The sequence below is a fragment of the Megascapheus bottae genome, chromosome 7 (assembly GCF_031878675.1).
Source record: "Megascapheus bottae isolate mThoBot1 chromosome 7, mThoBot2.hap1, whole genome shotgun sequence".
Taxonomy (NCBI): domain Eukaryota; kingdom Metazoa; phylum Chordata; class Mammalia; order Rodentia; family Geomyidae; genus Megascapheus; species Megascapheus bottae.
Window position 1 is genome coordinate 51,274,497 of NC_143515.1, and position 13,366 is coordinate 51,287,862.

Genomic DNA, 13,366 nt, shown 5'->3' on the forward strand with positions numbered 1-13,366 from the left:
ATTTCCAAGGAGTATAATGAGTTTTCCTACTTCTGTGCTTTGACTGCCAGTTAACTTCCTAATTTGGAACTAATTACTAAACTGCTTAAAAATTTAAGACAAAGAGCATCCACTTACTGACTTTCCATTTATCACTATGGTATCTGAGGACATGGCTCTAAGCCGAGAACAGAAACTTCCTCTTCCAACATGGAACAAACTATTCCTTGTCAGGGTGGCTCTCAGATGTTTTCATTCCCATCAGCGGCCAACTATGTTGTTATTGTATGTTAACGTTATGGAGGAGCTTGAAGTCTTTTCAGACCTGGGAGCCACTTGCAGAGTTAGTGCTGCATAAAACCATAAATTGTACATCTTCCTGACTAGAGTTTGACCAGGAAGAAACCTTCAGTCAAATGGAGGAAGCATTTGCTTCTAACTCACTTGGCAAGTTTTCTTAAGTGATTTCTCTTGTAAGTGGTTTTGTTTTTTCTCACACACTTTTACTTGCTAATGCTAGGGCTGGTTTTATTTTTTTTGAATAGATAATGAACTTGAAAGTGGTCATGTTGTTATAAAATATGTTTAAGTGAAAGTTTCTACCATCTTTCCAGTTTTACCAGCTTTGAAAAATGATTGGTACTGATGCCAGGAGAGTGACTCAGTGGTAGAGGGCTTGCCTGGCATGTGTAAAGCCCTGGGGTGGCGGGGGCACCTAAAAAAGAGATTAGTATTTTGTATGACAATGTAATGGAGGGCAGGGCTGACAAATGAGATGATATATACGAACCATTGTTGTGCTGGAGGCCTATCTCCACACTCTTGACACACCTTACACGTGCATGAAATAACAACATGAAGCAATGATTATAAGAACTGGAAGTAATTATATATGAGTAATCTATAGAGATGTGGACTCTAACCTCCCATTTTTTCAATAATGATATTTTCGACATAATATATAATTGGAAGGCTAGGAACCATCATTTTGGTAGGGTCTAGAAATCTTGGCTTCTCCAGAAAGCAATACACACTTTATGACAAGTGTCTTTCCCCCTCCCCCTTTTCAGCTTTCACTCTACATCAACTTCACTCTTTATGAGACTATCAGAGTCTCAAGTTTCTACTTGAGACCGAGAATTTCCTTGTTTTTCACTTTCCACAGACTTAGACGTGAGAGAGAACTTTTTTGAGAATGGTACTGGAAAGGTATGCCATAAAGTCAGGGCGAGCATGGAAGGGTGAGAAGCGAGGTGCTCATGCTGAGTGCCCAGAGGTCAACACCCATGGTGGGGCAGGCTAGAGGATTCCAGAGACTTCACCTTTCATCGTTTATTGTTTGTGAAGTGGAGTCTCACTGTTTTGCCTAGGTTAGCCTCTAACCCCTTTGGCCTCTCAAGGAGCTGAGACTACAGGTATGTACCGTACACTTGGCTTGAGGCTTCCTGTGGATGAAGTTGGCTGGACTTCTAACTGAATCTGAAAAGAGAGTTATATGTCTGGGAGCAAACTTAAGAATAAATTAGTAGTAAGTACCACAAAAAAAACCCCACAATAATTGTCAAGTATGAGTATTAACTTCAGGGAAAACAAAGAGTTGTACAGGGAATGAAAAATAATGATAGTATATTACACACCATCAGCTATCACTACTAGTATTTGATACTCATGACAAAGTGCATACTGAATACCCATCCCCAACTCGTCAAGATATTGATGTAACTACTTTAAAGTGTGTATGTGGGAGTGAGGGGGGGATTCAGGCACGGAAGAAGATAATACAAACAAGAATAAGGTGTTCTTTGGAAATAGACACTAAAACAGGTGGGCATGATGTATGGGGGGAAAGATTAGGAAATTGTTTTCTTTTATATTGTGAATGTAACTCTACTAGTTTAGAGTTTTGTTGGTGGTTTAGAACTGTCTGACTCAAAAGAGTTTTATAGGACTAGAAGCAGGGTTATCATCATAGCATATATTAAATCCATTTGGTAGCTGGCAAGACTTGTATAACAGTGAGTATGTACATCAAAATAAAGAGTCAAATAAAACATTGCACCAGGGACTTTAAATTAGCTTGAGAAGCTAATTACAAGTTGATTAGAAGAATGGGTGAGGGCTTTTAAAGAAATGTGTAAAGGTACCAGGCGCCTACCTAGTCAGAAAACTAAGATCTAAGGATTGCAGTTCAAAGCCAGACAGGGCAGGAAAGTCCATGAGACTCATATTTCCAATTAACCACCAGAAAACTGGAAGTGGCACTGTGGCTCAAAGTGGTAGAGCACTAGTCTTGTGCTGAAGACCTCAGGAACAGTGCACAGGCCCTGAGTTCAAACCCATGACTGTCCCCCCACTTCCAGAAAAAATGTGGAAAGGGAAAGCTGGATGAAATAATAGAGTTCCTGAGATGTCCAACATAAACTGCTCTTCCACAGTCTGGAAGAATAAGGTTAAGAATTTGGAAAAAAGGGAAAGGAAGAGCTAGGTGCCAGTGGCTTACACCAGTAAGCATAGCTTACTCAGGAGGTTGAGATCTGAGGATTGTGGTTCAAAGACAGCCTGGGAAGAAAATTCCACAACTTTTGGGCCGGGAGTTTGGCCTAGTGGTTAAAGTGCTTGCCTAGTATGCATGAAGACCCGGGTTCGATTCCTCAGTACCACATACATAGAAAAAAAAGCCGGAAGTGGTGCTGAGGCTCAAGTGGTAGAGCTCTAGCCTTGAGAAAGTTCAAGGACAGTGCTCAGGCCCTGAGCTCAAGCCCAGGACTGGCAAAAAAAAAAAAAAGAAAGAAAGAAAGAAAATTCCACAACTCTCATCTCCAATAAACTAACCACTGCCCCCCCCCAGCCCTAAAAAAAAAAAAAAGCAAAAATGGAGCTCTGATTCAAGTAGTAGAATACAGCTTTGAGCAGAAGAAGCTCAGGGATAGTATCTAGGCCCTAAGTTCAAACCCCAGGACCAACACCAAAAAAAGAGAAAGAACAGAAGCAGCCATAACAATAATATTACCAGTAATATTTATTGATAATTAATCTTTATATTTACCAAGTGGGAAAGTTACAATATTAATTCATTTAATCCCCGTAAAAGTCTATGAGGTACTATTAATTAATATCCCAATTTTATAGATAAGGAAATGGAAGCACACAAATGCTAAGTAAACTCATTTTTAAGTATAGAGATTCAAACTCAGGGAGTTTGGCCTCTAAGTAACACTCTAAACTTTTATTTGGAAGGTAGTTTTGGGGTGTGTGTGTGCCCGCCAGACCTGGGGCTTGAACGCAGGGCCACTGAGTTACTTTTGTTCAAGGCTAGTGCTCTACCACTTGAGCCACAGCTCCACTTTCCACTCCCAACTTTTAAAGGACAGGTATGTTCAAATTGAGAAACTGAAAGTGTGAATGTTAAAATCTAAGCCCTGGGCAGGGAGTAGAATAATGGAGAACACAGGTAACAGATTAGCTTCATGCAGAACAGGAACCCCTCTTCTTGTCTGGACGGGCCCATGGACCATGCACAAGTGCCACAACCAAGAGGCACTCACTGCTGACAGGCTGAGTTTTGATTGCAGTGCTTAGGATTGAAACAGCAAGGCTGGAGAAGTGGTGAAGCCATTACTGAAATTTGGGCTAGAAATGGATGAGCAGTATTAGATTGTCATGAACAACGTAAGCCTGGCAGGGACTACTCAGCATGGCTGTTTCCTCACAGTTTAGAAGCCAAGACCCAGGGCTAATGAGGCAAGTTTGGCTGCAGAACTGTAGGCGCAGTTCAGCTGGTGGAGATCTGCCAATGGGCTGGGAACTGTAAAAAGTCCGAAGGGGAGATGTGAGGGCCCAGGTAGAAGGGTACTTAACCCCCAGATCCTTCCATGTCAGGGTCCAAATACCTTCAATGCCTGAGGACAGGGCACAACAACCTCTCTGTGTGACAGGTGGCTGAGGTGGCCTGGCCTCTCTGCTGAGCACAATGGGCACTGCTGATGGGAAACCACAAAGAAGAATCTTGGGGCTGAGTAGTGGTAGCCTAGAGAGAACCAATAGTCACAGAGCTATAGGCAGAAAAGGGTTTGGAGAACCCCTCAGCTAATCTGCAATTTGAACACAGAATTGAAAGGGGCCTGTGCAAGCAAATGAGAAAGGCGCAATCTACTTCCCTGGGAGTGGGGTGTTGGAAGAGATACCCTTAAGGCTAACAGTGTGACCTAGTGGTAGAGTGCTTGCCTAGCATGCACAAATCCCTGGGTTCAATTCCTTGGTACTAAATATACAGAAAAAGTCAGAAGTGGTGCTGTGGCTCAAGTGGCAGAGTGCTAACGTTGAGAAAACCTAAGGACAGTGCCCAGACCTAAGTTCAAGCCCCAGGACTGGCAAAAAAAAAAAAAAAAAAAAGGCTAACAGTAAAGTGACATGCTTCTGATAGCCCAAGGGAGCTTGAATGAACTTAGGGTGCTTACTTCAGTGTGGTGATAAAGCAGCTCTCAAGGCCTAATAAAAGATTAACTATGCAATGACTCCAATTTGAGGAATTAAATTACACTTAAGTCTACTGAGATTTGGTGAACTGTATAAAGCCTACTTTAATAGGTTTTTGTTTCCTTTCTAGCTGTCAAAAAGAGACTGAACAATTGATGTAAGTATGAATTTATTGACATGAATGCCTTTAGCTATTATTTGAACACAAAGAGAATATTGAAGAGCTGAAGACAATGATAATAAACCCACAGGATCTAATGTTTGCAAGGCCCACTTCCTCTGAGAGACAGAGAGAAGAAGGAAGGTGAGGAGCAGGGGAGAGAAAGGAGGGTAGGGAAGAAAAAGGGGAAGAGAGATCGAAACAAACCTTTCAAAAGAATCTGGAGACTGCCTTCAATTATATTAAGAAGTAATGACGGTTTGACAATTTAAGCATTTTATCCAGAAACATATGTCTATTCCATTAATACCAAATCGATTACCATATAATTGAGTTTGAAAATATACAAAATATTCCTTGTTCTTACATACTCAAATTAAAACCTAATTTTAAAAAGTGCACAGTAAAAACAGCATAAGGAAACCTACGATATCCATATTACACATACTGTTTTCCATTTCACTGTCAACATCAAATTCTATATTTGCCTGACTGCTTGCAGGTACATCCGAAGGGTTTCAAGGCCATTCTCAACACTGACTAGTTTACTGGGTCCAAGCACACTCGGGTTTCCCGATGGCTACCAGCACTGGACGTAGAGTCTGGGCCCCGTAGCTCTTGCAGCTCTGGAAGGAACAGTCACCATCCAGCTATTTGTAAACTATCGACTCTTGTTCTTTTTAGAATTGCCCTGTACAAAGAAAAATATTCACAATAAGAACACAACCTTCCAGAAAAATAGTTCACATAGTTTATTAACCAGGCTGTCTGAAGCCTGTACTGCAGTCTGGGGTGTGCAGGCTTCCAGAGGAAAAGCAGTCAATAACCTCGCATGGTTAACTTTCTCTCACAATCACAATCCCAGCTCCCCACTTCGATGGGAGGAATACAGCTAGCTCCTGTTTGAGATTTATCAAAACCTCAAACACTCATGTTGTTCCCAAGACAACAGAATATGAAGTTTATGGAGCTGAATAAAAAAAAATCTTGTCCTAAGCATGTTCATTGTTTAAATAAACACTAGAGGTCTTAACAGAAATCATTTTATGCTCTTTTTGTGTGTAGACATTTGTTTTTTGTGTGACAAGATCTTGCTATGTAGACCAGGCTAACTTTCAAACTCTCAGTCTTTCTGCTTCTGACTCACTAGTGCTAAGATTACAAGGGTGACTCAGCAGACCTACAGACCTACTCCATTGATTCTGAATATGGGCTAACTAATAACCCAACTGACAAAAAGAAGCTTAAAAATGGCTGGCGACAAGTTCAGAGAGAACATATTTCAACTCATTTCTAATTTCTTTAAATATAGAAGGATTTCCAGTTTTGCATAGCTTTTCTTCTTTTGGGAGCGGTTTTTCCTAACTGAATTCCTAAATGAACAGGAACAAGTGGGTAATGCCTACAGAATAAAAAACCAAAAGTAAGATTGGTTGAGGATCCAGTGAAAATAATGTCAATTGGCCATAAAATGGTACTATGTGGTATCGACTGCTAATAAATGGAGTAGAGGAAGGGATCTAGGGATTAAAGAATAGTCAAAGAAAGATTAGCAAACCAGGCACTGGTGGCTCATACCTATAATCCTAGCTATTCAAGAATCTGAGATCTGAGAATTGCAGTTCAAAGCCAGCCCAGGCAGGAGAATCTGTGAGACTCATCTCCAATTAACTACCAGAAAACTGGAAGTGGAGCTGTGGCTCAAGGTGGCAGAGCCTCTAACCTTGAGCAAAAGAACTGAAGGACAATGCCAGGGCTTGAGTTCAAGCCCCAGATTAGCCATATAAAGTCTAAACTGAAAAGTAGTCTCTTTACTCAGAGTTTTCTTAATGCTTTCAAGTACTTTACATTAAAAATAAAAAATAAAAATAAAAAAAACTTTGAGAAAATTTGAAAAATCTCCTAACTTCTTTAGCAGCTGTAAATCAATCCCGTCTAGGATGTAGCTCCTATCTTCTCAACTCAGCCATTACCAGGAACATCATGAGGCAATCTTCAAGAGGAACAGCCCCTACTTCAGTTGAGCTGAAGCTCAATGTTCCTAAAGCCCAAGTAACTGAAGAGCCCTAATTCACCAAGTCAGCTGTTACAGTCTTCACACAGGCAGCCCAGACAGACAAACGTCAGTGATCCCTCCTAAGTAGCAAGAGGTGAAAGATTATCAGAAGAGTACACCAAACGACAATTATGCAATGCAGTCTCCAATGCATTAACAATTTTCTAAGGAGGCTCCAACCGAGCAGACCACTGCTAATGCTAAAACAGAACTCTGGTTTATTCATCTCCACTTCTTTTCCAGGACATGCAGTGGGAACTCAATAAATGCCTGCTGAATCAGTAGACAGTAATAGCAAATCCCAGCTGCAGGTTGTATAGTACTGTCTAAGTCACTGAAATGCGCTAAGTGCTGAACCACTGGTCCCCTGAAGTTACTTTCACAGGAAAAGAATACATGCATGATCATCCAGAAAGAGAGAGACATGATGCTTGTGGCTTTCTGTTCCAACTTAATACGCAACAGCTATGGACCCTGGCCAGGACAAGTAGAACCTTTGAGAAATTAAAGGAAAGGAGATCTCTGAAGTTAAGAGGCAAGAAAGACATTCTTAAATTATATGGCCATTCAAGAAAATCCACTAAAAGTCACTCTTACCCCGTTTAGACTCTTGTATAAACAGCAAGCAGTCCCTCTCCTAAAGCCCTCTGTGAATGTCAAAAAAGCCTCCACTACAGCACTAAAGCCTCAGCTTAGAACTCAGCCCAAGAAACTTAATTCTCCTTCTGGACAGGACAAAATGCCACCAAGAGAAATCAGTCACAAAGACTTTAAATCTCCTAACCTAACAACACATCCTCATACATGGAGTACAGTGAGCACTAAGTATGACCTCATCTCACCTGACCCACCTTACTGGCCATCTTGAGCGTGTCAATCTCTTCCCTCTGTTTGGACAGCGTCTCATTCATGCTGCATAGGTGGTCACTCATCATGCTCAATTGATCCTCATAACTCCTCTTGGTAGTTGTCAGCTCGTCCTGCAGAGCAAAGGAGAAGAGAGGAGGAAACTCAAACCCCTGCTAGCCACACCCCTCTGAAGCTTTCTCAATTTATCACAGTAACTTGGAAAAGCAACGTAGCAAGATGGCCACGATGGTGAACTCACCTGACAGGGAGTGCACAAGCCCAGTGGGGAGCAAAGTTAAAAGTAATGGGGGAAAAGTTCCCGTCTTCAAAATATGTTCGTAATTTCTATGCAAAAGTATAAGGCATAAAATCTGTGTAGAGCATATAACCATTAGAAGAACCAGAAGGCTGAAGGATGTTTCCAAACCACCTCCGCTTCTCCACGCCTTGCACAAGGCCTCTTGGCATTTGTACCGTCCCACAGCTCTTTGGCCTACAGCCTTCCAGGCCGTACTCGCCCTGGAAGCCACATTCTTCTTCCCCACACCATTTCCATTCCCCTCAGCCTCCCAGATCTAATCTTGTACTCCCAACTAATTGGAGAAACCAATCTGAAACAAGGAGGTGCCAGACAGCACTGTATTACTGGGTTTTCCTATGCCTGCCTGGCACCAGTGTTTACAATAACAGGAGCTTCCTGAAAAACAAGGCTAATTTAAAACAGGGCAGGGGAGATGGAGGAATATTTTTGTGTCCCCATCTTTTTTAATTTGCAGCTATATGAAATTAGAAAAAGAACAGAATAACATGTACAGAACAAGCCTACAGCAAACTATTTATTTAGAAGGAAGAAGAAAATTGGAGAGAATTTTAAGTAACTGTAGTTTTTTTTAATGTTAACTACATGAGGATTTAAAAATAAAGATCAGGTCACAAGAGAAAACAAACAAGACAACCACCATTTGACTGATATAAATAGTTTTTTGCTTTAAAATGAAACAGAAATAAAGTATTTAGAAAATGAAAGTAGGTGCAACTACTTTTCTGAAAAGAAAGGTTGATTTTGCTGCCCAAGAACTTCCCCTGAGAAAACATTGCCCGCATGGGTATACTGTGAACTCACCTGCAGTCTGCTGATGTTCTGACTGGCTACTTTCATCTCCTCTGTCAGTGCCTCCTTAGATTTCTCAGCCAAGGTGAGTCTTTTAGAGAGTGCTCGGCACTGTAAGTACAAAACATTCCACTGCTAAAGGCAGCACCGTCCAAAATCAATTCTTCTTCAGGGAAAGTTACTAGAATTCAATCCCTAGAGCCAAAAGCTATCCATTTTTCTTGAATACCTGTAGGTACTGCATAGGAGAAAGCTGTGGGCCTACACCATCATTTTAGTAAAGTAAAAAAAAAGTTCAGCAGTTCAAACTCAGCAGTATTTTTCCCTAGCTGAAGTCTAATGATCAGAGGTTACAAAACCATAAGAACTTTCTACCTTTACCCAGGATTCATTTGTATTTGAGACAGATGGAAGGGATGCATTCATTTCAAAAGCAATCAGTGTCACTACCAAACTCATCCCAAAATCAGATAGGGACTCATCAAAGGAAGAGAACTATAGACCCAGCTCTTTGATGCAAACCTCAATAAAGTTCTAGCCAATGAATTCAACAACTAACCCCCCAAAATCATATACTATGATCAAATTGGATTCATTCCAGTGTTGTAAAGCTGGATCAGTATATGGAAGTCAATTAATGTAATTTAACACATTAATAGAAGCAAGGACAAGAACCACATGACCATCCCAATAAATGCAGAAAAAGCATCTGACAAAATCCAACTCCCTTTTATGATAAAAGCTCTGGAGAAGCTAGGAATCCATGGAAAGTTCCCCAATATAATAAAGGCTGTGTATACAACCCAACAACCAGCATTATACTTAATGGTGAAATCTTTAAACCATTTCCTCTAAAATCAGGAACAAGAACAGGATGTCCATTCTCTTTACTCCTCTTCAATACAGTACTAGAATTCCTAGCTAGAGCAAGGCAAGAGAAAAAACAAAAAGGCGATCCAAATTGGGAAAGAATGCAGATGACCAGCTCCTATATTAAAAAAAAAAAACCAACATATAGATTCTTCTCCCATGTTACTTGAGCTGATCTGAAACTTTGGCAAAGTAGCAGGATATAAAGTTAACCCACAAAATCCAGTTGCTTTTCTGTATGCCAACAATGAGAAGAGCAAGGCTGAAATTAGGAAAACAACTCCATTTGTAATAGCTTTTTAAAAAAACCTAGAAATTAATTTAACCAAAGAGGTGGTGAAAACTTAAAAAAAAACCCAAAACCTAAAATAAGAAATTAAAGCAGTTTTAAGGAAATGGAAAAACCTCCCATGCTCCTGGCATGCAAGGATTAACACTGTAAAAATAGCAGGGCTGCCCAAAGCTATCTACAAATTAAATGCAATACCTATCAAAATCCCAACAACATGCTTCAATGATATAGAAGCAACCCCAAAAGTCATATGGAATAACAGAAGACCCTGGGTAGCAAAAACAATCCTTGCTAGGAAGGACAATGCTGGAGGAATATCAATACCAAACTTCAAACTCTGTTACAAAGCTGTAGTAATAACAGCTTGGTACTGGAACAAGGACTGGACAAAGGACCAAAAGAACAGAAGTGCTAGAAATGAACCTATAGCCATCTAATATTTGACAAAGGAGCCCAAAACACAGGATAGACAAAAGACAGTCTCTTCGACAAATGGTGCTGGCAGACTCGACTATACACATATAGAAAACTGAAGCTAGATCCCTGTATATTACTGTGCACCAAAATCAACTGTAAATGGATCAAAGATCTCAATGTAAGGCCAGAGACCATAAAAATATTGCAAGAAGGGGTAGGGGAAACACTAGGGCTCCTAGGTATGGGTGGAAACTTCCTAAGTAAACATACAGGATCGCAACTAATCAAAGACTAGAAAGGGTATCAATGTATGGGAATTAATGTACCATCTATCTGGCAAATATCATGTAACCCTTCTATTAATTACAATAATAAATATATGAAAAAAAAGACTAGATAAATGGGATTGCATCAAACTGAAGAGTTTCTTCATGGCAAAGGACACAACTACCAAGATAAAAAGAAAGCCTACAGAATGGGAGAGGATCTTTACTAGTTATGTATAGACAAGGGCCTCATATCTAAAATCGACTTAGTGCTCAAAAATTAAACCTCCAAGCATTAAACTTTCAAAAAAAAATAGCTACCCTTGCCAGGTGCAGTGGCTCAGGCCTGTAATCCTAGATACTCAAGAAGCTAAGATCTGAGGATTATAGATCAAAGCCAGCCACTAAAGAAGGTGAGACTCTTATCTCCAGTTAATCACTAGAAAAGGGATAGTCGGGCTGTTGCTCCAGGGGTAGGGTGATAGCCTGGAGCTAAAGAGCTCAGGGACAGCACCCAGGTCCAGAGTTCAAACTCCACAACCAACAACAACAACAACAACAAATAGTTACCCAATTAATAAATGGGCTAAAGACTTAATGAGAGACTTATCAAAAGAAGTAAAAATGGCCAATAGACACATGAAGAAGTGTTTAATACCTCTGGCAATAAAAGAAATGTACCCCAAACAACATTGAGATTCTACCTCACCCCAGTTAGAATGGCCATTACTGAGAAAACTAACAGTAATAGATGCTACAGCCAAAAAGGACTGCTACTACATTGTTGGTGAGAATGTAAATTTGTTCATCCATTCTGGAAAGCAGTACAGAGGTTCCTCAAAAGACTAAACAAACATAGACCTGTCCTATGACCCAGAAATCTATTTCTGGACATTTATCCAATTGACCACAAACCAGGACACACTAAAGCTATCATCAAAACTATTTTCCTTACAGCATTGTTTATTTCAACCCAGATGCCCCTCAATGGCTGAATGGATCAAGAAAATGTGGTGCATGTACACAATGAAATCCTACATTTCCATCAGAAAAATGATATACCATCTGTAAGGAAATGGCTATAGCCAGAAAGTCCCTATAAATCTACAAGTAAACGCACTGGATGGTAAAAAGACAAAAAAGTATATTTGAACATGATACATTCACACGGAGACCAAAGGAGAATATTTATAGTAAAGGACAACTATGGAATGTGATCATATAAAAAGATGTTTATCAAAATGAACTGTAGGACATGGAAATAAGAGATTTTATGTCATTTTGCTTCTTGTTTTCTTTTCTCTCCTTTGTCACTGTTTTTGGTTTCTGTACTTCTTGTCTTGCATGTGTTTATCTGTTTTGGGGAGGGAAAGGGGGAACACAGAAATGGTGGGACAAAGGTGAATATAATGCAGCAGTGATTCTAGAAACTACGTTACAAATGCACTATATAACTTGTAGGAAGGAGAGGTCAGGAGAAAAAGGAGGGAAGAGGTGACACCGTTCAAAAAGAAATGTACTAGTTACCCGACTGATGTAATTATAATCCCTCTGTACATTACCTTTATAGCAACAATTAAATAAATAATAAAATCATTAAGCAAAAAGACAATAATATAATAATAAAGTACAGGCTAGAGCCTTTTCCTCTCAGAAAAAAAAAATCTGACTTCTGACCATGAATCCTAAGATCTTTTCTTTAGGTTGTGTTGTTGTTGTGTGTGTACATACATGCATGTTCATGCTCTCTCAAAGTTGACACTCTACTACCACTTCTGGCTTTTTGCTGGTTAATTGGAGAAAAGAGCCTCATGAACTTTCCTGCCCAACACAATCCTTGTGCTTGAAATCCTTCATTAAAAGTTACCTTATAGGATCCATAAAAGCTTTCGAATACCACCCCAGGTTATAGGAAACCGCACAGCTGTTTTCTCTGGAAAACAGACCATCCAGAGCTAGAGCAGACAAAAAGAAAAATTTCTATTTCACACTAGTGTTTGTTCAAGGAGAGTGTGCAATGAAACAGACCCTAGACTTTCTGCAGGGGCACTGAGAGCAAGGGCAAGACCCATATGATTGCTGAGTGGACACCAGGCATTTAGCCTGTCCATTCCAGTAAAGTCCTACAAGAGGTGACCACTTCCTGTTTACACATGAGAAAAAAACCCAAGACAATTTAAAAATTCCTGTGGCACAGTTGTACTGAAGATATTCACTAAAATAAGCAAGTCTCTTTAAAAACACGACAACCTAGAAAATTCCCCAGTTACTCATTTTATTGTTGTTGAAAATTTGGGGGGCACATAAGCCAATCAAATCAACAACTTCCTATTAACCAACTATCTACTCCGCCATTGGTTAGCATTGTGCTTGACCACGTGAGAGAGATCAGCCAGTCTCTCCAATCCAAGACTGGATCACTGACCCGGAAATCAGTGAGGGAAGGGAGCCATGGAGATAGATAGCACGCCGTGCCACCCGACCTGGGTGGGTGTAGACCTATCACTCTGAATCAAGCACAAATGCAGTGGTTGCTTACAAACCACCCTGACCTAGGCGCATCATTCATTTTAGCACTGCTAGCAAATGGCTCCTGTTGCCCTCTCCACCCCTGTAGCATAGGAGACAATCGCAGACAGTCAGGCTACAATAAAGGGTGTCATTTGTTTTCTTTTTCAATTTTAAGCGTCATAACTCTGGCTGCCATCTATAACTAACATTTAATATAAAGTTTTGAATCTGTGACCCTGAAGGCCTTGCAATCCATTCTAACTCATCATTTTACTTCTTGTGGAACAGGGGGTTCAGTGCAGGATGTTGTGCTTGCTAGGCAGACACCCTACCACATAAGGCATGTTCTAGCCTTTTTTCAAGCCTATCTTCAGGGAGG

The 13,366-nt window shown here is 40.3% G+C and overlaps 1 protein-coding gene across 3 annotated transcripts in view; it reads right to left on the reverse strand.

The window, feature by feature from the left end:
- Positions 1-4,607: 4,607 nt before the first annotated feature.
- Ppp1r21 (protein phosphatase 1 regulatory subunit 21) overlaps positions 4,608-13,366 on the reverse strand; it is a 63,206-nt gene continuing 54,447 nt past the window's right edge. Inside the window, exons 20-22 of one of the 3 annotated variants that reach the window (XM_090336977.1) lie at positions 8,644-8,742; positions 7,523-7,651; positions 4,608-5,306 (exon numbers count right to left, since the gene is read on the reverse strand). In XM_090336977.1, coding sequence (XP_090193103.1) covers positions 5,277-5,306; positions 7,523-7,651; positions 8,644-8,742 — 258 coding nt within the window. In that variant the 3' untranslated portion in view covers positions 4,608-5,276. Of the gene's footprint in view, positions 5,307-7,513; positions 7,652-8,643; positions 8,743-11,720; positions 11,831-13,366 lie in introns of those variants that run through there. The other 2 variants (XM_090336975.1, XM_090336976.1) reach the window with 2 other exon arrangements.